This window comes from Tenrec ecaudatus, chromosome 4 (assembly GCF_050624435.1).
Source record: "Tenrec ecaudatus isolate mTenEca1 chromosome 4, mTenEca1.hap1, whole genome shotgun sequence".
NCBI lineage: Eukaryota > Metazoa > Chordata > Mammalia > Afrosoricida > Tenrecidae > Tenrec > Tenrec ecaudatus.
This window is the reverse complement of record NC_134533.1, coordinates 154,865,476-154,889,796: the sequence shown is the minus strand read 5'-3', so window position 1 is coordinate 154,889,796 and position 24,321 is coordinate 154,865,476. Positions and strand designations below refer to the sequence as shown.

Here is a 24,321-nt window from a genome sequence, read left to right as displayed (position 1 = left end):
TCAATCAAAATTCCTACTTCAAGAAACCCAAGGCAAGCAGAAGAACGGAAATAATTAGAACCAGTGTAGAAATCAATGATATTGAAAATAGAACATAGAAAAAAAAATCAGTAAGACAAAGGTTGATTATTTGAAAGAAATCAACAAAATTGATACATTTAATATTAAGAATGAAAAATAGAGAAGATACAGATCACCAGTGTCAGGGCTGAAATGGGATACTGCTACAGATCTGAAGCCATAAGAAGAATCATAAGGGAATACTATTATCTCAAATACCTCAAAATTAAGTTTAATTAAAAATAAATTTATCCTAGATTGTGGTGATAATTTCATAACTCTTCTTGATGTGACTGAGCTATTAAATTGTATGCTCTGTGAAATATGTGCCAATAAAACAAGAAATAAATAAATCCTCAACAAATATTTTTTGTTTTGTTTTTCAATTTTTTTTATTTTTTAAACAAGTTGTTTTATTGGCTTATAATACACATAGCATACAATTCAATAAATCAATCATATTAAAAAGAGTTGTATAATCATCACAGTTTTTATCAATAGTCTGCCATTATGTTCCTCAATTCTATGAAAATGATATCAAGCTGTGACCATTGTACTCTGTGATCTCTGGCTGTGAAAGGTATAATTTTCCAGATGCTAGTGAGCATCATAAGCTTAAACCAATCTCTTCAATAAGCTTAAGTCAGCAGCTATCATCAGTAACAATGATGATAAATTGGTTAACTTATGCAGTACTAACATGTCTCTGAAGACAAAATGTCCTAGGCTGCTCAGATGGAATCCTTGGCAAAGGACCCCTGAAGTAGAGACCCCAAAAGGTATTGCTGTAACACCAAGTGGGCAGCTCAATACCCACTAGGATAGGTATCAGAGTTGCTGATCTAATGGTAAGAGCATTAACTCATTATAACTAAAAACTTAAGGTCAGAGACAAGGTATTTCAAATGATTAATTTTTCTTTAGTAAAAAATAAATAAATAAACCAAACTCACTGCCATCAAAGCAATGCTGATTCGGTGATTCCTTATGGATTTTCTAGACTATAACTGTTTTCGGGAGTCTTTCTCATGAGGAACTACTAGTGGTTTTGAACTGTCAACCATGAGGATCATAGCAGAACTCGTAACCTCTACACCACCACAGCTCGTTAGGATCTCATTTTGGTTTATTTTCTTTGTCCACCATTTTCATTTTGCCTCTTGAGGAACTTACACATTAATGCACGTTTCAAAAGTGAAAATCAACTACCATATATACTTGTGTATAAGCTGAGGTTTTCAGCACAATTTCTATGCAATTTTGTGGTAAAATTAGGTGTCTCAACTGATATTCAGGTCGGCTTATGCTCGAGTATATATAGCGAATTATGAACATTTCTAGCTATGTAAAAATAATTTAAAGAAATGCCTACTAATATGTACAATACTGCTTGGTGTTATTGAACTATAGAATAATAGATGATATCTGTATTAGCACCCAATAAAATGGTTTTGGGGGGAATAGTAATAAAACATCTTTATAAAACATGTGGAAAACATAAAGAAATAAAATGCCATTAGAAAAAGCAAATGTTAAAAAATGAGGAGTTGATACTAAGAGCTCAAGTATGAAGTAAATATTCTGAGAATGATGATGGCAACAAATGTACAAATGTGCTTGACACAATGGATGTATGTATGGATTGTGATGAGTTGTATGAGCCCCCAATACAATTATTTTTAAAAAATAAAGAAAATGTAAATGTTAGAAAAACTTACATGTATCAAAAAGAATGCCTTATACTCATTAACAATATATAGAAGGGTTAGGCTGAGTTTTCCGGAGGGGGGGGGCGGAGAAAAACAGTGACCCTAATATATTAGTGTTTTCAATGATCTAGAATTATGCAACAATTTTTATGCCTAGGCTTCTGTGGTAGTTACATAATCTATTGTCAATTTGAGAGGATTAAGATTGAAGGGGTGGCGTTTAGCCTGTCAATCACATCGCAGCTTGAAGACTTCATTTGGAAGTGCTAAGGAGATAAATAGCTCACTGGAGGCATGACACAGGCTCACTCCCTGAGAGACTCTCTACTGACAAGACACACGGGGCTGTGCTGAGGGCGGCGAGAGTCCTGGACCCGGAGGAGCCACATGGAGACCAACGCCAGCACTGAGACGCTTCCACCAGCACTGGATCCACAAGACTATCCATACACTGGCCTGTGATCTTCCTGAATTCAGCCTCACTGCACATGTTTCGTGAGTCTGAAGAGTACTTCACATATTGGTCTCAGACATATGGGCTAATATCGGGTGTATGGACTTGATCTGGACTGGGCTGGGATGTTTTCTCAATATTTAATTGCCTCAGTATATAAAGCTCTTTCATATATATATATATGAAATATATATATCCCTGGATGTGTGTGTGTGTGCGTGTGTATCCCTGGATTTGTTTCTCTAGTCTACCCAGACTAACACAGCTTCCTTTCAAAACATGAAAACTTTATTCTACACATCTAAAATTCCAAAGCTGCTGAAAAACAAATGTTAGACTTAAAAATTACTAAAAATCACCTGATTTTTGATAGACAACTCTTAATTAAAAAAGGAGAAAAAGTAAGATATATGAAATCTGGGGAGGAGATGTCTTTCTTAACTTATACTTATTGAATGAATTGGTTAAAGGTTCAGATAGTAGATGTATGCCTCAAAGGAATGGTTCAAACTATAATAATTATCATTAGTAACTACAATATAATTACTAAGTCCAAATGTATTAAATTATAAACTTTACTTAAAATAGAAATGAGGAACACATTCCAACCTTTCTGCTTTGGATTCGTTGTCAATTTTGTATTGTTGAAGATCTTGGCTAAGAGACTGTAGCTTTTCTTGAAGTCGCTTTTCACGATCTATACTTCCTTGATAGAATTTCATCTCTTTTTCCATTGCTTTCACTTTTTCTTCCATTGCCTTAAACTCATGAAGAATGAGGTAGCTGACTCCACAGTACTTACACACTTTCTCTTCCGGAGGCATCTACGAGACAGAACATGTGTTTGCTGCAACAATTTCTTTTACGTTACGAAAAAGAAAGTTCAGCTGAAGATGTTATCGAGACCAGGCCAGTTCAATGACATGAGTATGCCGCACAGAGAGGAGCCCTGGTGTGTGGGTTATCAGTCACTCAGCGGGAGAAGGATGGAGACTTCTAATCCCCAACCAGTTAGTCTCAAGAGCCCCTAGGGGCAGTTTATCTCTAGCCTGTTGAATCACTGTGAGTTGGTATTTTTTTGTTTTATGCCATAGAGGGATAGTTATTGTGCTGCCAACATCGGGATACAGTTTTTTAAACTGACATGATATTGGCTCTCATGCAAAATCCTGAAATCAAGAAAAGATCTTTCAGAGTAACTATTTTTCCATGGTATCTCAACTAAGATCTGCTTTTTGAAATATTTTCCATAAAGTAAAACTGAAAAATGATCAAAGCATCTCTCTATTTCTATGAGCACTTCCTTGTTTTAGGATCAGTTATTGTCTGTCAAGGGGGAAGAAATCACTGCCCTTTTGCTGCCAACTGCTCTGTGCTCCTGGTGTTTCAGACTGTATTTTCCTCATTTGTGAAATTATAGCATTGGTCCAAATAAACCACAAATTCTGTCCAGTTTTAACATTTTATGCTTCTAACAGAACTCAACACTCTGTCATAAAACATCAAATAGGAAAAACATTTAGAATCTAATCTCTTTTCCCTCTATCAATTCTTTTTGCCTTCAGGTACAGGGGGGATTACCCAATAAGGAAGATAAGTGCAGGCTCACTTGTGCTTACTTAACTAACTTAATTTACTTTACTTTCACATTTCCTCACCACATCAAAGATTCGGCTTCTAGGCATGGCTGGCATTTGTCTTGCTCCTAAACCCACAGTACTCTTTTCAAAGCCTCATTTCAAATTCACAGCCCTTGGCAGAGACAGGGTGCCTAATTTAAGCAAGGCGATCGGGGGCTTTACCATGCTTGGTAAAGCAGAGGAGCACTGAAAAAGAGGAAGAGCCTCCTGGAAACGGACTGGCACAGTGGCTGCAGCAATGGGCTCAGGCACAGGAACCATGGTGAGGGCGGCGCAGGACCAGGCAGTGCTTCCTTCTGCTGTGCACAGGACCACGATGGGTCAGAATTAACTCGACAGCACCTAACAACAACACTTACTATGACTCTGTAGTCATAGAGCGTGCCCAGAAAGCTAGGTCAGGTTCTGGCGAAAAATATGTTCAACTGTTCACTATCGATAAGTAAGTACAAGTAAGCCTGGGTTTACCTTGCTTAGTGGGTAGATTTGGTTAGAGAAGCCCTGTTAACGGAAAGGTTGGTGGTTCAAACCCATTAGCTACTCCATGGGAGAAGGATATGGCAGTCTGCTTTCCAATGGGGGCGTTCTACCCTGTCCTATAGGGTGACTAACAGTAGTCACAGATTAATGGCAATGGTTTTGGTTTGAAGAGTTTGGGCTAGGCATAGCTATACCCATTTGATAGGTGAGAAAATTCAAACTTCTGTAGCTATGGCTCTCCGAGCCCTGGGGGTGTCGTAGTGCAGTGCTGGGCTGCTAACTGCAAGGCCATTTAAAACCACCAAGCATTATGAGGGAGAAAGACGAAGCTTTCTACTCCCATAAAGAGTTCGTTTCACCAACATGCCAGCAACAATTACCAGGACAACGGGGTCTCAGATGGAAAAGAGGACAAGATAGAAACTCTCCACTAAACACAGCACACTCATAAGAAGGGAGATAGGCAAAGACCCAAAAAACAAAACAGGGTATGAAACTATGAACCCACAGATAGTGCTAATAACTCTTAATTCCACTGGACTCAATTCGCACTTTAAAAGAAAAAGACTTGGAAACAGCCTAAGTTTCCATCGACAGCTGAGTGGATTAGTAAACTCTGGCACATACACACAACGGAGTACTATGCAGCACTGAAAAAGCAGGGACGATCACATGAAACACGTCATTTCGTGGGAAGACCTGGAACAAATTATGTTAAGCGAGGTAAGCCAAACTCAAAAGGACAGGTATAACAGGAGTCCCCTGAGGTAAGTACAATCAGCATGCCAGGAATAGAAGAATAAACATCTATCTCGTAATAAAGGGTAGAAGTATAGATAATTGGAGGGAGTGCAGGCCACATCTAGGGAGGTACATGAGAGCCCAGCATAAAGGAGGAGAAGGGGGGCAGGTGGAGGGAGAAGCAGGGTGGGGAGAAACCAAGTGGATGGCACGGGAGGAGCAGGGCACTAACCCACCCAGGGAGACAGTATTGGTTGTGTCCCCACAGAACTGGAACATGCATATGGACCCCACCATAACACACCAAACCAGGAGGGCAATGTAACACGCAGAGGAATCCACAAAGAGACTGGACCATACGCTGGCCCCAACCAAAATTAGCCCGACCCCCACCATCGAAGGGAGTACCACAGAAAATAGATCGTCTGGTGTGGGAAAGGAACTGACCTACCACACCACACCCAGTAGGAAGCCAAAGCAAAGGAAGGAGGTAGAAAGGAGCAGAGCACACCTGGGCCCACCAAGCTCAGAGGATGATAGCCTGGCTTGAAGGGCCCAATGTACAGAGGAACATATAGCCGGCCCCACGGCGAGATGCGACATCCTGCACTGACCCATGGCCCTACACGGGACAGCACTGGAGACACAGTGGGGGATGTGAGACTGAGCTGACCCCACCACACTGAGGCAAAACACTGGGGACATGCAATGGAGCAGTGGGGGAAGCAGAACAAGGAGGTCCTGAGGGAGTACAAAGGATGGACTTTGGGGCCAGGACGTGGCACCCCATCAGACTCGTCCAGAAAACACTTCTAAAGGTCAACAAACAGACCTTGAACTAAGGCTTTTTTTTTTTGCTGTCTTTTTGTTTCGTTATTTTCTTTTTTTCTCTTCTTTTAAATTTTGTATGTCAGTGGCTCTTTTGTTCGTTAGCTTGTCAGTGTTGCTGCCGTCGACGCCATGTTCTTATGTGCTACTTTGGTGCTGTCAAAGTCATCTGCATTTTTATGCACATATTACTATAACTGCAGGTCTACCTCGATAAGATAGGCTGGACAATGTGAGAAGAAAATAACGGGACCAACGGTCCCAGAGGGACATGAGAGTGTGGGAGGTAGGGGAAGGAAGGAGGTGTTGGCCAACACAGGGACAAGGGAACAATGAGTGGTTCAAAACCAGTGGAGGGAGGGGATGGGAGGACTGGTAGGGAGTGGCGGCCAAGGGCAAGGTAACAGAGGAATTACTGAAACCAGAATGAAGGCTGAACATGGTAGTGTGACGGGAGGAAAGCATAAGGAAATAGAGGAAAGGGGTAGGAGGCAAAGGGCATACAGAGAAGCCTAAATACAGACATGTACCTATGTAAATATATTTATGATTATGGGGAGATAGACCTATGTGCATATATTTATAGGTTTAGTAGTAGGGTAGCAGGTGGACATTGGGCCTCCTTGAGAGCATTCCTTCAATACAAGAGCACCTTGCTCAGCTAAATGGTCATTTCATGATACCCACCTTCCCGACATGATCCCTGAAGACAGATGTGTGCATGCGTGCATAAGCAAATGTGTGCATAAGAAAGCTGATGGTGCCCGGCTATCAAAACAGTGTCTGGGGTCTTAAAGGCTTGAAGACAAACAAGTGGCCATCTAGCTTGGAAGCAACAAAGCCCACAGAGAAGAAGCACACAAGTCTAAGTGAAAATGAGGTGTTGAAAGGATCGGGTAGCAGACACCAAAGGACAAAAACTATCACTGTATGGTCACCTTCCCCACATAAATGCTGAAGACGAATGTGTGCATAAGTAAGTATGGTGAAGAAGGCAGATGGTGCCCAGCTATTGAGTGAGATAGCGTCTGGTGACTTGAAGGCTTGAAAGTAAACAAGCGGCCATCTAGCCCAGAAGCAACAAAGCCCACATGGAAGCAGCACACAAACATGTGTGATCATGAAGGGCCAAGGGGACCAGGTTTCAAGCACCAAATGTGGGGCGGTTGGGGAAATTATATCATCGTGAATCAGGGGAGTGCATGATGGGGACCCAATGCCCATCTGTAGACAACTGGACATCCCTTGCAGAGGGATAGTGGGGAGGAGATGAATCACTCAGGATTCAGTGTAGCAATAATGAAACTCACAACCTTCCTGTAGTTCTTAAACGCTTCCTCCCCCCAACTATCATGATCCCAATTCTACCTTGCAAACCTGGTCAGACCAGAGGATGCACAGGGGTGCAGATGGGATCTGGAAACAAAGGGAATCTAGGACAGATGAACCCCTCAGGACCCTGGGTGAGAGTGGTGATACCGGGAGGGAAGTGGGGGTAGAAAGGGGGAACCGATCTCGGGGATCTACATATGGCCTCCTCTCTGGGGGATGGGCAACAGGAAAGTGAGTGAAGGGAGATGCTGGGCAGTGTAAATAAATTATTAAGGGTTCATGAGTGAGGAGGAAGCGGGGAGGGATGGGGAGGGAAAAAAGGAAAATGAGGAGCTGATTCCAGGAACCCAAGCGGAAGGCGAATTTTGAGAATGATGAGGGCAACGAATGTATAAGTGTGCTTTACACAATTGATGTATGTATGGATTGTGATACAAACTGTATGAGCCCCAATAAAATGTTTTTTTAAAAAAAAGAGTGTGTTTCAGAAACCCACAGAGGCAGTTCTACCCAGCCCTATAGGGTTGCTATGAGTCACAGTGGATTCCATGGCAGTGAGGCTTATAATGTTTGGGTAGTTTGATATAGCTGATATGTGAAGAATTTGAAATTAAAATTCAAGCCTGTTTCAAACCAGTACCCATATGCCTATAACCATTTGTAATTTACCTATTATATGTATTTCGGCTAAATCCTTTTACTTCCTTTAGATAAACTATTCAGGTGACTCTGGGCAGCAACTGGGGCAACATAAATGGCATTCCAACCAAGTCAGGAGAGAGCTGTTTATTTTTCTGCCTCCAGCATAAATATTCCTCCAGCAGTTTCTGGTTGTTTTGCTATTTACAAGTGGCTTTCTTTTTAAGTATTTGCTCAAGCAAATTAAATGGAAAGTGACACTGGAGAATTTAGTGGGTTTTTTAAAATTAATATTGTGAATTAGATAAAAGTTTACCGAACAGATCATCAGTTTTATAATCAACAGTTCAGACATATTTTGTTTCAACTCATCCATTACAATCCTCTCAACGTACCATCTCTTCTTTCTCCTGGTATTTGTTTCTATTCCTCCGTCTTTCCTAACCCTCGGAACTTTGTCCTTGGGTAAATGCAGCCCTACTGATCTGACATGGTCTCACAGAGATGAGCTCAGTCCCAGATCTGAGAGGTGACTAACAGCCATCACTTTAGGGGTCCCACTGGGGTCTATTCAACTAGTAATCCTGGTATCTTGTGATTTACGGTTCTGTTCCACATTTTCCTACCACTCTTATCATGAACCTCTTACGGTGAACCTTTTCAGAGTACTGTCTAGTTCTGGTCTCAGATTTGTAAGGAGGCTGATGTTTGAATGGTTGATTATTCCATTGGACTATTTGTTTCTGTGTGACTTCCAGTTATTATTACCCTTCCTTATTCTGGACGGGGAGAGAACAATCATTGAACCTTAGTGGCTGTTCACGAGCTTTTAAAATCCCAGCCATTACACACCAAAGTAGGATGTAGAACACTGTCTTGGGGACTATGTTATGCCAATTGGCTTTGGTGTCCCCAAGACTATTCTGACCCCTCAGTCCAAGCAACTCATTCCCTCGCAGTTTTTGCTCATGTCTAAGAAGTTTTCATAACTGTGCCTCCTCTATACTCCCCATATCCACGGCTATATTTGCAGCAAAGGCAAATATACATCTACAGTATCCTCTGTAAAATCTGTATGTAGTCATGGGGATATATCTACTCTCCCTCCCATTTTCTTCAGCCTACATGAAGAGAGTTTCGTCTTAATTTACCCATAAAACCACAGAAACTGCTCCCGTGACGTAGAGGGATGCTACTAACAGCTGCCTATCAATAACATTGTATCAGAGTCCGTGGAACGAATTAGTAACAACCTTCCACAACGTTTTACTTGTTTAAAATGGCCAAACTGAAAGCCATAATACAGTCTATTTTATGAATGGCTATGCTATCTAATTGACACTCAAACCAAATTTTTCAGATTTATGAGTTTTGAAATAAATTTTAAAATACAACTGGTTCAAGCTCTAGATGGACGTTTTAAAATTCTAAGCCCCCCCCCCCCTAGAGAGGCTGTTATCCACCCTTCACTTTAACAACCACAGGGTTGGGGAATGATTTTCTAAGGCAGCCTATTTCATGTTCTGGCAGTTTTGACTGTTAGGAGTTCCTTCTCATCCTGACCCCAAATCTGTCTCCTGGTCCTAGCCTGCCTAGTAACCATTTGGAAAAACTCCAGGACTGTTTCACAGAAAGGTCTAACATTTATAGACAGCTGTGAGGCATGCAAGGAGCCCTGGTGGCATAATAGTTTACATGTAGAGCTGCTAACCATAAGGTCACCAGTTCAAACCCACCAGCTGCTCTGAAGGAAATACCAGATGCTTTCTATTCGAGTACAGGTTTACAGACTCAGAAACCTATATAGGGTCACCATGATCTGGAATCAACTCTACAACAAGGTGGTTTTTGGGTGTATGAGGAATATTTCATGTCTTCTTAGGTCAACACTCCCAATTCCTTCAGCTGTTTCCCATATGCCATGGTTTTTATTTTTTTCTCATTCTAATTAGAGTTTGTTCCGGTGTTCTTTAATGGTAACCAGAATTGAATAGTTCAGTGTGGGTTCACTACAAGAGAAAACAAAATTCTCTGTTCCCACACTTTGAATATGAAATTTCACTTATTGCAACTTCAGATCACTGGTCTATTATATACTGTAAATGGCTTTTATGATAAAGTCCCTATTAAAAATACATAATAGATTGTACAACCTGCCATATACTTGATTGTGGAATTATAAAGAGACTTTTCCCCAGCTTTGTCTCCCACAAAGACATGTCAAACATTCGGGGCTTTTTGACAGCATATGGGGGGAGGTCAGATGCTTACAGACATCCTCCCTGAAGATAGTCAATTGCCAGACTACTGTAGGCCCCGCTCCCTGCTGTTAAGGACAATGGGTTACTTCTCCCTAAAGGTTTGCAGTCATGGATTTGGTTCCTGTAGGTGGAGTACACACCCTACTGATAATGGTCTCTATGAGTTGAGCCAGGGAACAGGTGAAGCCAGTTCAGTGACATCCAGGTTAAGCTGCCCTCCTGAATCTAGGATACGCCCATCTTGCCACATGCATACCCCCAATCCCTCTTCCTATTGCATGTATACCCCTAGAACCACCCCTTCTATTACTGTACTACGTATAGCACAACCCTTTCCTATGACGTAGATCTTCACCTGTGATTAGGGGGCTTGCATGCCCCCAGAGAATATAAAAGCCTTGGTTAACATTAAATCTGTCTCTCCCTCTCCACGTGGACCACCAAGTGAGGCTGAGGTGAGCACGGTCTGACTCAATTATTTCTATCTCTCAACACCTATCTTGGTTGTTCTACTTAGCCATGTGACAAAGGCTGGCTCCCTTACACCCATTGCCTCTACTGTGACTGGTTGGTGAGTCAAGAATGGGTAATGGACCAGCAGAACCAAGCCCTAAGCTGAGCCGAGCCAAGCCAACAAGGGCTTGAAGTGTCTTAGACTTAAGACATTTAGGTCACCATTTGTGGCAGCCATCACAGTAAAGGGTCGTGTCCAAAGTGCAGAGTAACCTGGAGAAACCAACTAAGATCACCAGCCAAGGATTGCAAATAATAAAACCCAAGTCTGAAGGAAGGATGGTGTCCAAACTTAAATTGTGCACACCTGGTTTGTGGAAGGCTAGGGATGACAGGGGAAGCCCAAAATCCATTTGCAGAGTCCTCACATGGATTAAGCCACTGGTGAATCCCTGTAACCATACCTGAGGAATTCGAATAGCCTTTTCAGACAGAGAGCATTGCAAAGTTGACTATGGCGGGAATAGTTGGGTTAAAATATAATGCTTTATCATTTAATCACCCTTTTGACCCATTGTAAAGTTGTTTAAATTTAAAACCAAAAAATGTGAAGGAGAAATGCGCATGCATTAAGCCTCTGGCAAATCCTCTCTAACCATAGATCAAGGATTTGAACAGCCTTGCTATCATAAAGAATGCATTGGAAAGGGATTAACGCAGATGCAGTTAGGCTAAAATTTAACACCTTCTCATTTGATCTCCCTTTTGACTCATTTAAAGATTTCTAGTTTTTAATATTTTGTTTTCTTTTCCATTGAGCTATTTCTCCATTTTACTTTGTTATGGTTGTTAGTTTTCTGGGTTGTTTTTTTTTTTAAGTCTTTCTGTAGATGAAATCCAGAAGAGATAAATCTATAGAAACAGAACTGGATTAATGGTCCTTGGGTGTATGGTAGGGAGGTTAGGGGGAAATGGGAAGCTAACTATGATGAGTACAAGAAATTGACTGCGATGATTATACAACTCTTCCTATGATTGGACTATTGAACTGTATAATTTGTGAATTATATGCTAATAAACTGTTTGCTTGGTTTTCAGTAAAAAGACACAGAGAATCTGACACATAGGCCCTGTGGCTCCAGACAGAAAGAGAGAGACAGACCATCAACGCTTTATACATACTGACCTTCCCATTCCTCATCCTACCCTTTCTGAGATCTGGCTGCCGCCTTGCATTTGGAATCTTCTCCCACTGTTTTCTCTCCATTCCCCCTTAAACTATTTATTCCTTTCAACCAATACTCTTTTTCCTAGGATGTAAGCAACTGGTTTCTCAGATAAGTGCATGTATATGTATGTGCGTATGTGTGTGGGTGTGCGTGTGTGTATTAGTCAAGCGTGTCAGCTTTAGTACCCAGTAAGGCCTCAGTGTTATTTCTTTTGCCATTTCATCCAGGACACTGAAGAAACGGAACATGACAAAGTTGAGGGTAGAGCTCCATTGCACAGCAGGTCTCTTTAGTTGATGCTGATCTATTTCTCAGCACACTTGAGATACAACTCAACCATTTTTTAAACCACCTAATTCTCTGTAACCCACCAATATTTATTCCTATTGCCTTTTGGAATATCACAACAAACCTTGAAAATGCCTTTCTAAAGTCCACATACTCTATGCCTATTCCAGCTTCTGGATCTAGTGAGCTACACAAATGGAATGGCCAGGCATACATTCTGGTCCTTAATGAGGGGAAAACTGGTCCAAGGGTACTATCCTCTGTAATATGTACTCACTCCGTAATCTTGTCTAGGATTGAGAACAGGCTCACTGCTACATCACGTAGGGACCTTGTAGAAATGGAATGGCATGTGAGTTTAACTCTGCCTATTCTCTACATATCCACAATGATCAATAAGAGTGGCTGTGCAATCCCATTCAAAGGGAGTATTCATCCCTGGAATATAATTCATCCAGGTCGAGAGACATGAAATAATTCACAGCGGGTGGGTCTTTTCTGAGAATCTCTTCGCCCAGCTTGAGTTTGAGTTCATCGGCATCGTTTTGAAAACTACATCCCTCACTCTCAGGCATTTCCATCCTTATTCTTTTTCCTCATTAAATGGAGTTTATGTGCTGCTTCTGGCCAAGTGCTGTATCCGTATTTGAAAGGGAATCCTTGATGGCTGGTGCACACACCTTTGCCATAACAGTGATAAGAGGACACGCTGCAATATGTGAAGTGCTGCATTTTATAGACCAGATTTTCTGGAAGTTCAGCAAAGAGAAACAAAATACGATATTCCTTATAATGTAAAAAGAAAGACAATTACATGTTACTAAGTCCACCAGAGGAGTCTCCTGACTACACCTGGCACAGCTGCTGCTGGGTGGCAGTCACTCATCAGCTCCAGCCCAGAGGGAACCCTATGCATGAAAGAACGAGACACTGGCCGGCCCCTCGCCGTCCTGACTCAAATGGCTCCATGGAGTCCATTGCTGCAGCTGCTGTGTCAATCCAGCTGCCTGAGGGTCTTCTCCCTCTTTTTGCTGACCTTATAAGCATGCTGTCTTTCTCCAGGGTCTAAATCGTTCAATGACCTATGTTAAATAAGTACATTACATATAGTTTTTCAATGCTATTATATTGTAAATAAGTTTCTATAGGCAAAATCAAAATGTAACCATCCTTTCAAATTCTTAATGTCGGTGTGGGCTAATTATTGAAGACATCTCTGTGAAACTTAAAATGCTACAAAATACTGTAATTACGTTACCAAATGAAGTAAAGGTTAGCTGGGTTTTGTGAAATATAATTTGTGCTTCAGGCTTATAACTTGGTGTCATATCATTTCCACATTTTTCAAGTAAAATAAAATGACATACTGTCATACTTGACAAAAAGGCTATCATTAGCAGGATGTTTTTGGTTTCTGCAAGCTATACTTTGGAGAAGGCAGTGTACTAAGCAAATGCAAGCTCACTTGGAAAGAAAGTGTAAAGCAAACTTCTCAGGAAAAATTACTTTTTAAGTGTTGGTTACTATCAAAATGATATGGAACTTTTAAAAGGTTAAATTAGGCTTCAGACCTTTTCAAGCTCCTGCCAGTAGGTTCTCAATAGCCTCGTGCTGTCCAATGGAGGCACTCTGTGGTAGGCCGCACTGACTAGAGAAACAAGCCCAGCGACACTCAGATGTGTAAGAAAGAGCTTCACATCAAGGAGTAATTGTTATCAAGAAACATCCCAGCCCAGTTCAGCTCAAGTCCATTAGTCAGGTACCAGTCCCGAAGTCCCTCTTCAGATCAGGCAGCACATGTAATGATGCAGAATTCAGGAAGCTCGCAGGCTGGTGTGTACAGAGTTGTGTGGATCCTAGATCGCTGGAAGCATGGCCGGGCTCCAGCAGCTCTCAGGGTGGCCAGCAAGCAGGAAGGTGAAGACAGAGAGAGAGGGGCCAGAGAGCTATATATCCAAGGGAGGCTATCATGCTGAGACCTGCTTGACAGGCTAAATTGCACCCATATCCACTTCCAGGTACCATGTTTGCGCAAAAAAACCACCATACACTCCATTCTCCAAAACCGTTTCTCCTTGTCCTCCATCCATTACCTGGTTCTGGGTTTTGGATTAAGATAAAAGGATAAACTAGGGAGTGCTGGGACCGGGGAGCAATGGGGTGATTTTTGTTGCCAGTTTGTAAGGGAATGTTTTGGCTTGTTTCTACTGATCTGAATGTGTTGGATCACCAGATGTTGTGTCGTTTTTTGCTTTCTTGATGCATGGATGCTTTTGAACAGTAGAGCGAAATGCTAGACCCAGAGATTCTGCTCTGTCTATCCTTTACACATTTCTGTAGTCAACAGACGCGGTATTGCCTTGGAGCTTAGTAACTTGCAACACATTCAGTTAATGCTTAACAAAAAGAAGAAGAAGAAACTGTTCCACAAAGGTAGAGTAACAGCAGTATAAAACATTAACCCTTGCGAGAGATTCTGCATGTAAAAACAACGACTATCAAGTAAACCTCATTCCTGTTGGGAGAGGAAATTTTATCCAGGGCAGCAGGTCCTCGCACCGCACCGTTTCATAAAGCCGTCAGTGCCCTTTACTACCAACAAGCCCATCTGTTCCACTGTTAACTTCATAATCAGTTTGATAAAGAGTATCCACAGTTAATGGTAAATGCTTTCCCTTTAAAATTGGATACAAGGCAAGGAAAAGCAAAGAGTCCACTTCAGTGTTCTTGTTCAACAGAGGGATACACATTCTGGTCAGAGCAATAAATGAGAAAAGGAAATAAAAGATAATTTTATCATAAAGATAACTATTGCTTTGAGACGCCCTGACCACCTACATAGATAATCCCAATAAATCTATAATAAAACTATTATGTTCAATAAGATCATTTTATCCAAGATAAACTTACCAAAAAATTCACAATTTGTAGCTCTACATATTACAAACCGCAATAACACAGGGACACTGGTGTTAAAAATATAGTAACATTTAAATTTGTAGCCAAAAATGAGACACATAGTGTAGATTTTTAAAAAACAAATCCAAGTTTGTATGTTAAAAAATAGAACGCACCAATGAAAAAAAACGATAGCACACCTAAATAAATGAAGAAACATACTGCAATTATGGGTTGAAACAACCAACACAGTAAAGATATCAATTTTCCCTAAAATGATATACTAAGTTGATACAATTCCTATCAAAATCCCAGCAAGATGTTTTACTGCTAAACAAGTTTATTCAAAATTTTGTGAGGAAAGGCAGAGCAACTGAAATGACTAAAACAATTTTGAAAATGAAGAATAAAGTGCGAAGAGTCTCCCTACGTGATTGTGAAGCACACTAAATGGCCACAACAACCAAGGCTAACTGGCAGTGGTGAAAGGAGCGATACATGTTTCAAGGAGACATAATAGAAGAGCCAGAAACCAACTTATATACATACGCCTACCTAGTTTTTCAGAGTGCAGGAGCAATTTACTGGAGTAAAGGTTCACTTTTAATGAAGTGGTTAGGGAAAAGGAAAAAAAAAAAAGAACCTCATTCTAAACTTCTCATTTCTACAAAAATTAACTCAAAGTATATAATGGACTTAAATTTAGATACTAAATGATTTTTGGAAAAAATATAGGAGAAAATGTTTGGGATTCAAACTAGGCAAGGAATTTTTTAAGTTCATACTAAAAGCATAATCTATAAGTTTAAATGTTTATTAGCTAGGTTTCATCAAACCTAAAATTCATGTTTTTCAAAATACCCCTGTGAAGAGAAAAAAATGCACCTTCACAAAAGACTGGTATCTAATAAAAGACCCTCAAAAGTCAACAAGGCAAAAAATTCAAAAAGACATACATAGACATTTCGCCTAAAAGAATATTCATGTGGTATCTCAGACTAGGTTCTCTAGAGAAGCAAAACTAGTGAAGCTTATACATGTATTCATAGAAATTTATATCAAGAAAAGGGCTCAGACAGCTCTAGAAATGAACAAGTTCCAAATCCATGGGTCACATGTAAGGCTGGAAGCTTCGCCTGACTCACACATCTGTGGGGGCTGATGAGCCCAAGGTTTGTGGCAACCTTGGGGTGAATGAGTCCAGGGTGGGCAAGTCAGATGTCAGGCCATGAAGACTCAGGATCAGCAGACTACCTAACAGGCTGTTTGACTTAAGTCCAAGGCACAAGAGGTCAATGAGCCAGCTGCAGGATTCATAGCCAGCAAAACAGCAGGCAGGCTTTTCCCCACAGGGTCTACTAATATTGAAAGCAGGCCACATCACTGATGAAACTTCCTTTCACTTGATGGGCTGCTTATAGCATACCTCATTATGGAAGTTAATACATTGTGTTAGATCTGATCCACAGGGGATTACTAGGTCTTAAAAGTCAAGCCACTGAAAATCCTGACTTGGTCGAGTTGCCACAAAACCTGAATTATCACATATGACAATTAAGCACATGAAAAGATATTCAACATTATTAGCCATTAGAGAAATGAAAATTTAAACCACAATAAGATATGACTTCACATCTAACAGGATGACTTCGGGTGCTGATGAGGATGTAGGGAAGCTGGATCATTTACACACTGTTGGTGGGCTGTGAAATGGTACAGATACTCTGGAAAACAGTCCAATGGTATATTAAAAACCTAAACACTTAACTATTATATGGCCAAGAATTACATCCATGGCCATTTGTCCCAGGGAAATAAAAATCTATGTTCACACAAAGACTACACACAGCAGCTTTATTGATAATAACAAAAACCTGGGGAAAAAAACCAAAATCTTTCAACTATAGAATGGCTAAACAATTGGTGGTATGCCCATATCACAAAATACTAATGTAACAAAATACTAATCAGCAATAAATAAAGATTGGACTTTTGGCTGCATCTTCAGAAAACTATGCTGAGGGGGTGGGAGAGGGAATAAATGGCTACATGGTATATATTTCTCTTCATATAGCATTCTTAAATCAAAAGAAAAATTACAATTAAGATCAGAATGATGGTTGCTAGGTAGCTTAGCAGATTATGTGTTTGCGCTACTAGCCAAATGGTCAGGAGTTCAAACCGATGAACCACTCCTCGAGAGCAAGATGATGCTTTCTACTCTTGTAAAGAGATACCGTCTCAGAAAGCCACCAGGGCAGTTCTACCCTGTCTTATAATATTGTGAGAGTGAGAATTGACTCGATGGTGGTGAGTTTTGTTTGGGTCTTTTGGGGAGGTTATGAGTTGGGGGTGGAAATGCTGTGAATTGAATGGTGTTCCCTCAAAATAACTGCCAACTTGGCTAGGTCACGTTCCTCAGGACTCTGTACTTGTCCTCCACATGGTACACTGACCGCCTTAGCCTATGTGCCATAAAATCTAACTTGCATGATGTGATGGTGCAGAATTAGAGGCCACTGTGTTAATAAGGCAGGGTACAATCTAGAGGATTAGATTATCTCTTGAGACATTCTTTTTTTATATACAAAAAAGATTAAGCAAATAAGCAGAGATCAGAGAAACCTCACTACCACCAAGAAAGCTGAGCTAAACACGACACATGGACTTTGAACCTGGGGTCACTGTGCTGTGGACCCCCTAGACCAAAGGAAGATTGCTTCCAAGAAATACAGGGCTCTCCAAAGGACACCAAGCCCACATATGATAAAAAAGAGATTTAAAAAACCTTTTCCCTAAAGCCAAAACAGAAAGAGAGCCTTCCCCAAGATCTGACACCCTGAATGTGCTCCTAAAGCGAAAGAGAATGCATTTCTGTCCGTTAGTCATCCCCTGTGGGGCTTCTCTGGTAGCAGTGCATATAACAAGGACAAGGGACGGCATGGGGGTGGGGCCCGTGTTGTAAAGGGCCTGTTACATGTCTTGGCTGTATCAATGCCAATATCCTGGGTGTGGTACCTTCCAACAGTGTTATCGATGTTACTACTGGAGGAGGCTGAGGCACAGGGACTTGAGAGTGCTTGTTAGTATTTTCACAAGTACATCTAAAAATAAAATGTTTAATTAAAAAAGAGCAACAGTGGTAAAAATAAGTCAACATAGGACTCAAATACCACAGATTTGTCCATAAAAACAAAACACACTGACCTCATACACTAATTATATGTGACATAGCTATGTCTCTCTAAATATGCCTATTTTTCCACCAGGAAACCTCTATGGCCAGCCAGAAAAAAGTGTTCTTTACTACAAAGTGATAAATACCATTCTACTTGAGATTTATAGTTATATACTAAAATGATTGTTCTTCCTAATAAACTACCTTAGGTTACAATTTTAAGTGAATGGCTTCTCTAAAAACTATTATCGCTTCCTATTTATTTCACCTACCAGCGTTTTTTAAAAAATCATTTTATTGGGGGCTCATACAGCTCTTATCACAATACATGCATACATCCATTGTCGTCTACCAGTTTTTAAACCAGAAGTTGCGAGCAACTCAGCATGCCCGCAGCGCACGCATAGCCTTGCTTTTAAAGCAGGAGGTTGGGCTCTAGAGCTTCCATGGTCCTTTTTCTTTGTGTCCTTTCCTCTACTTTAACTCAACACAAAATCTCACCCTAGCCACAGGGGCCCAAAATGACCTGGAAAATTAAGTTTATTTTTTCTGGCAATGACACTCTGTGCTTGGAAATATAACACTGTTATTCTGAATACATTTCAAAGTTCCAAAGGACTAAAATTACTTGACTGAAACAGGACAAAATGAGCTGTTACTGCTGGGGAAAGGGATTGTTATCCCAGAAAGAACAGTGTGCTCCCCGGTCCTTGCACTGCCACTTCTGTGTTGCAAAACAAACAACGCCAGTCTCTTTATTTTACTTTGGGTCCTGCGTTAATAAAGACCTCCCAAAGCTCAAATTCTATAACAAGTGTTCATTTTGCCACTCTTTATAAAAACAAGAGATCAGTTTCACTTTTGCAAGATGACTAATTTTTCTACTGGCTTATTGCTAGTGTTTGAGCTTCTGCATGGGTCCTCTAGCACAAACAGCAAAAGGAAAACTGCTTCTTGCTTTCTTGTAAGAAGACGGGTCTATGTTTCTCTAATGGAATGCCATTCCTGAGGGGAAGAGAAACAGAATTATTACGCTGCTCATAAATACATGAATGATGTTTTCTCTTGACCTGTGGCAATCAAACCTTAACCACAGAACTGCACCATCATTGCAACTGCACCCGACTTTCAGATGAAAAACCCAGAAATGCTGCTGGTTAGATAGGCGCTAGCTCAAGCCTCTGTCTAAATGCACACAGAAGTAAACTAGAGAATCTAACAGCGGCTAAGGCAGTAAGCTGCCGTCTGGCTCATGGGCCTGCATGAGGGGTGGTTCTATGTTTAGTCAGAAATTGGACAAAACACGAAAAGACCTGCAAATGGGCATCAGAAGATTAATCACTCCTTCTTCCCCAAGATGCTTTGAGGAAATGAGACCAGCAGATGCTTTAACCAACTTAGCATTGTAATCAGGCAATGGGTTCTCTAAGGTTAGCCTGTAATCATCAGTCTTTGGCACCTTTTCTCTTGGGTACTCATATGTGCATTTTTCTTGTAACTCTCCTTTTTCTACTACACTTTGTTTTGCTATGAATCATCGAGCAGCACAGTCATCTTCACACTCTAGTTTATCAGCCATCCCGTGTCCATAGAGCAAAAGCAATTAAGACAGTCTCTCATCACCTTCTTTTCTTCCCGGAATCCTTGCCTACACACACAGGCGCGCGCATGTGCACGCACACAGCAGGAGCCGAACTACAGGAGAAACTAGTATGAGCAATGAACGCGAAGTGCTACCTGAACAGAAGCCTCTGTCACTCCACACCAGTGTACCCATCTCAAGCCTTTCTTTACGAATTGGAGCACAATTTCCAAGCTGTTTTTCTTCATCTTAAAACAACATGGTTCTAAACTGAACTCCTCCTGTTAGCACTACAGCTATACCTTTATGTAACATGATTCTGTGCAAACTGAGTGTGCTCTATGATGCTGGAGAGTGATTTATTCAGTATCCAGGGATGGCCTCAGGATCACCAGTTTACCAAGTTAACTTTTGGACAAACTAGAGAAGTCGCAGGTAAAGAGATACGGAAGAAGAGATAACCAACTTACTCTGAAAGACTAAGCTTTTCGGGTGCCTAAGCAAATGTGATGAAAGCTGATGGTGCCCGGCTATCAAAAGATATAGCATCTGGGGTCTTAAAGGTTTGAAGGTAAACAAGCGGCCATCTACCTCAGAAGCAACAAAGCCCACATGGTAGAGGCACACCAGCCCATGGGATCACAAGATGTCAAAGGGATCTGATATCAGGCATCAAAGAAGAAAAAATTATATCATTGAGAATGAGGGGCAGTGTGGAGTGGGGACCCAAAGCCCATCTGTAGACAGCTGGGCATCCCCTTACAGAAGGGTCACGAGGAGGAGATGAGCCAATCAGGGTACAATATAGTAACAATGAAACACACAACTTTCCTCTAGTTTTTAAATGCTTCCTACTTCCACCTCCCTCTCACTACCTCCCCCCCCCTCACTATTTTACCTTACAAATCCAGCTAGACCAGAGGATGTACACTGGTACAGATAGGAACTGGAAACACAGAGAATCCAGGACAGATGATCCCTTCAAGACCAGTGATGCGAATGGTGAAACCAGGAGGGTGGAGGGAAGGTAGGGTAGAAAGGGGGAACCGATTACAAGGATCTACATATAACCTCCTCCCTGGGGGACGGACAACAGAAAAGTGGGCCAAGGGAGACGTCAGACAGCATAAGACATGACAAAATAATAATAATTTATAAATTGTCAAGGCTTCATGAGGGAGCTGGGAGTGGAGAGAGAGAAAAAATGAGGAGCTGATATTAAGGGCTCAAGTAGAAAGTAAATGTTTTGAGAATGAAGATGGCAACAAATGTACAAAAGTGCATGACACAATGGATGGATTGTGATAAGAGTTGTATGTCTCCCCAATGAAATGATTTTTTTTAAAAAACTGAGCTTTTAGAGACTCAGAGATGCATTCCACAATTTGGAAACTTTATAATGAGGCAACCAGGACAGCATCTGACACATAACGGGCTCTTAATAAATACTTATCGTACAAACAGCTCTGGGGAAGTGAAAATCTAGAATCAGGAGTATTAACAAAGAGAGCAGACAGAGCACCACTATCAACACTAAGCATTCAGCAGGGCCAGGGCTATGACTGGAATGCCTAGCTTGGGCCCTGATTTCTCCTAGTGTCCCTGCTCTGCACTATCTGGCCAGAGGCCATTCCTGTTTTGAGATGTAATTGTAGACTTAAGAAATGCTTGGTTTTGCATTTTAAAAACAATTTACTTTTAAAGAACTATAAGCATAAGAAAAGGCTCCTTAAACATTTATCAAAATATCTATTCTTTTAAAGTACTAAAAACCTTTTAACTTGTTAAACATTCTCTAACTTGACTGATTTATTCTCACTGCTAAACTTCTGGTGCCTTCCCCCATCTGTCTAAACAAAACTCAAGTCTTCGAAAGCCAACTTTAGTTCCACTTGCACTGAGTACCCTTTGGCCACCCCATTACACAGGGACTCCTCTCTCCACCATCTCCAGTCTCATGGCACAGATTAGTTACATGAGGCATATGAATAAAAATCATACACTATCTTATAGAGGTTTTGTTGTTATTTGTATGATTACACATCCTCTTCCTGACAGAAAGGGGCCCTGGTGGCATAGGGGTTACACATTGGGCTGCTAACTGCAAGGCCGGCAGTTCAAAACCGAGGGAGAAAGATAAGGCTTTCTGCTCCTGTAAAGCATTACAGGCTCAGAAACCCACAAAGGTTCTACCTTGTCCCGTTGGGTCACTAGGAGTTGGAATAAACTTAACGGCAGTGAGTTTGGTGTCTAGCCATCCTGACAGATGATTAGATCTGAAATGCTGCCATTGTCTCTTCTAGGGTACTTTTTTCTGTTTTGGTTTTAAACTCTAGCACACCTAGACTAGGAAAAACGATATAACTGCATGTACAAATTAAACCTCTCTTCCATCATTAATCACTTTCTTGCTTTCAGAATCACCTTGGAAAAGGCATTGTTCTGTATTGAGATGATGTCACATGTTTGGGGCTGGGTTTGTGTGGCCCCCTTAATCGAGCTGTTGTGATATAATTATTTGAATTAACAAAAATAAAGTTATTTCCTGCCAAGAAAAAAAAACCAAAAACGAAATAACTCCGTTGAGGAGAATGAAAGGACATTCCGTACCTTCAAACACAGCATCATTTCCCAGGAAACCGTAAGCAAAGTGAAGTTCTCTGTGTTTGTTAGCTTATGCCTAGCTCACAGGTGAAGCAATTTAAATGCAATGGTTTAAAAATTCTTGTCTGATAACAAGAGGTCCTTTCCAGTTCCTCCTAGATTGCAGTTTCGTTTACGTAGGTCTGAAGGGCAGGCAGTAACAGTAACCGTCAAGTGAAATCAAAGGCATGACTAATGACAACAGGCAACATGCACCAGGAGGAGAAGCATATCTGGTGCTCACTGCAATTTTAATTAAAATAGAATGGCCTGGTGGTTAACTAAGGGTTGACAGTGGACTTACTGAAAAGAACTGAATGAGTAATGATGGCTCAGGTTTAAGGTTCTAACTCACAAATTAAGCCAACCATTTCCAAAGAGATTTTTTTTTAATAAACATTTTTAAACATATGGGTTGTCAAACTAAATGCAGGAGAAAGTTTCTGCCTGAGGATAGAAGTGAAGTGACAAAGGAGTGCATGGACTATGAAAACAAAGAGGTTATTAAGCAGATTAAAGGAGCTGCTATGTTTAAAGGGGCTTAGAAGTATCTGGCACTTGGTGCATGGTGAGAATTAACACAGGTGAAGTTAAAGTAGACCCTTGTATGCAAACCCAAATCAAATACACTATCGAATCGATCCCAACTTAAGAGTGACCCTGAAGGACAGAGCAGAACTGCTTTGTAGGATTTCTCAGGCTTTGTGAATCTTTTTAATTTAAAAAAAAAATCATTTTATTGGGGGCTCATACAACCCTTAACACAATCCATACATGCATCAACTGTGTCAAGCACATTTGTACATTCGTTGCCCTCATCATTCTCAAAACGTGTGTTCTCCATTTAAGGCCCCGCGAATCTTTTTTTTTAATAAATTTATTTATTTTAACAATTTGTTGGGGCTCATACAATTCTTTTCACAGTTCATACATATACATACATCAATTGTATAAAGCACATCTGTACAGTCTTTGCCCTAATCATTTTTTTCTCTTTTCTTCTTTTACATTTTATTAGGGACTCATACAACTCTTACCACAATCCATACATATACATACATCAATTGTATAAAGTACATCCATACATTCCCTGCCCCAATCATTCTCAAGCCCAAGTGTCGACCAATGGAGATCCCCTCATAGAGGGGTTTAGGAGAGGAGATGGGTTAATTAGGGTGTGAGGTAGTATCGATGAAGAACACAGCTTTCCCCCAGATCCTGGATGCTTCCTCCCCCCAACTACCATGATCCTATTTCTACCTTGCAGGGCTGGATAGAACAGAGGCTGTACACTGGTGCATATGAGGGTTGCAGGTACAGGGAATCCAGGGTGGATGATACCTGCGAATCTTTTAAGGAAGCAGTCAGCCTCGTCTCCTCTGAAGAGGCTTCACCTGGTGGCTAGTAGCTCAGTGCTTAACTCCCTCTACCTAGAGCTTCATGGAGAGGCTTACACACAGGACTGAAATGCTCTATGTTACCTGTCTGCTTTCACAGGTAACATAGAGCTGAATTCTACAATTCTGACCTTCCCCACGCAACCAGCTCAGTGTAGTTTACAGGACTAAAATAACTATTAAATCTCTGAATTCACTCTCCTAGGGCTGAGAGTTCTCTAGTTGCTACAATATCCCTAATGCTCTGCTACAGCGAAGCCATACCTTTTGGATTTCTTCAGGTAAAGCATGCATGGGCACATGATGATCCATCGGGTCCCAAAGATGCTGAGGGAGCTCTGACGTGAATTAATCTAAAAACATTGATGGCAATAATCAGAATGGAAATCGTGTGAAGAAAATTCAAATTAAAGGATACTTTTCCCAGTTCTTTGAGATGAATCAGTGAAAATTATGTCAATATGTTTCATTAATAGTAACTGAGAAGGTATAACAGGGGTCCTCCCAGC

General features: G+C 41.0%; 1 protein-coding gene across 1 annotated transcript; it reads right to left on the bottom strand.

Moving 5' to 3' along the window:
• Positions 1 to 2,798: 2,798 nt before the first annotated feature.
• Positions 2,799 to 24,168, bottom strand: LOC142446093 (protein LEKR1-like). Its single transcript, XM_075547870.1, has 2 exons — positions 24,077 to 24,168; positions 2,799 to 3,047 (listed from the first exon to the last, which is right to left on the bottom strand). Exons 1-2 carry the CDS (start codon positions 24,122 to 24,124, stop codon positions 2,799 to 2,801), a joined length of 297 nt encoding a protein of 98 aa, XP_075403985.1. The 5' UTR covers positions 24,125 to 24,168.
• Between the last annotated feature and the right edge of the window lie 153 nt (positions 24,169 to 24,321).

Coding starts and splice junctions, on each gene's coding strand:
- LOC142446093 (XM_075547870.1), bottom strand. CDS start 24,124: ATGGATCATCATGTGCCCATGCATGCTTTACCTGAAGAAATCCAAAAG. Junction 3,048..24,076: donor TACCTGAAGAAATCCAAAAG/GTATGGCTTCGC, acceptor TCTGTCTCGTAG/ATGCCTCCGGAAGAGAAAGT.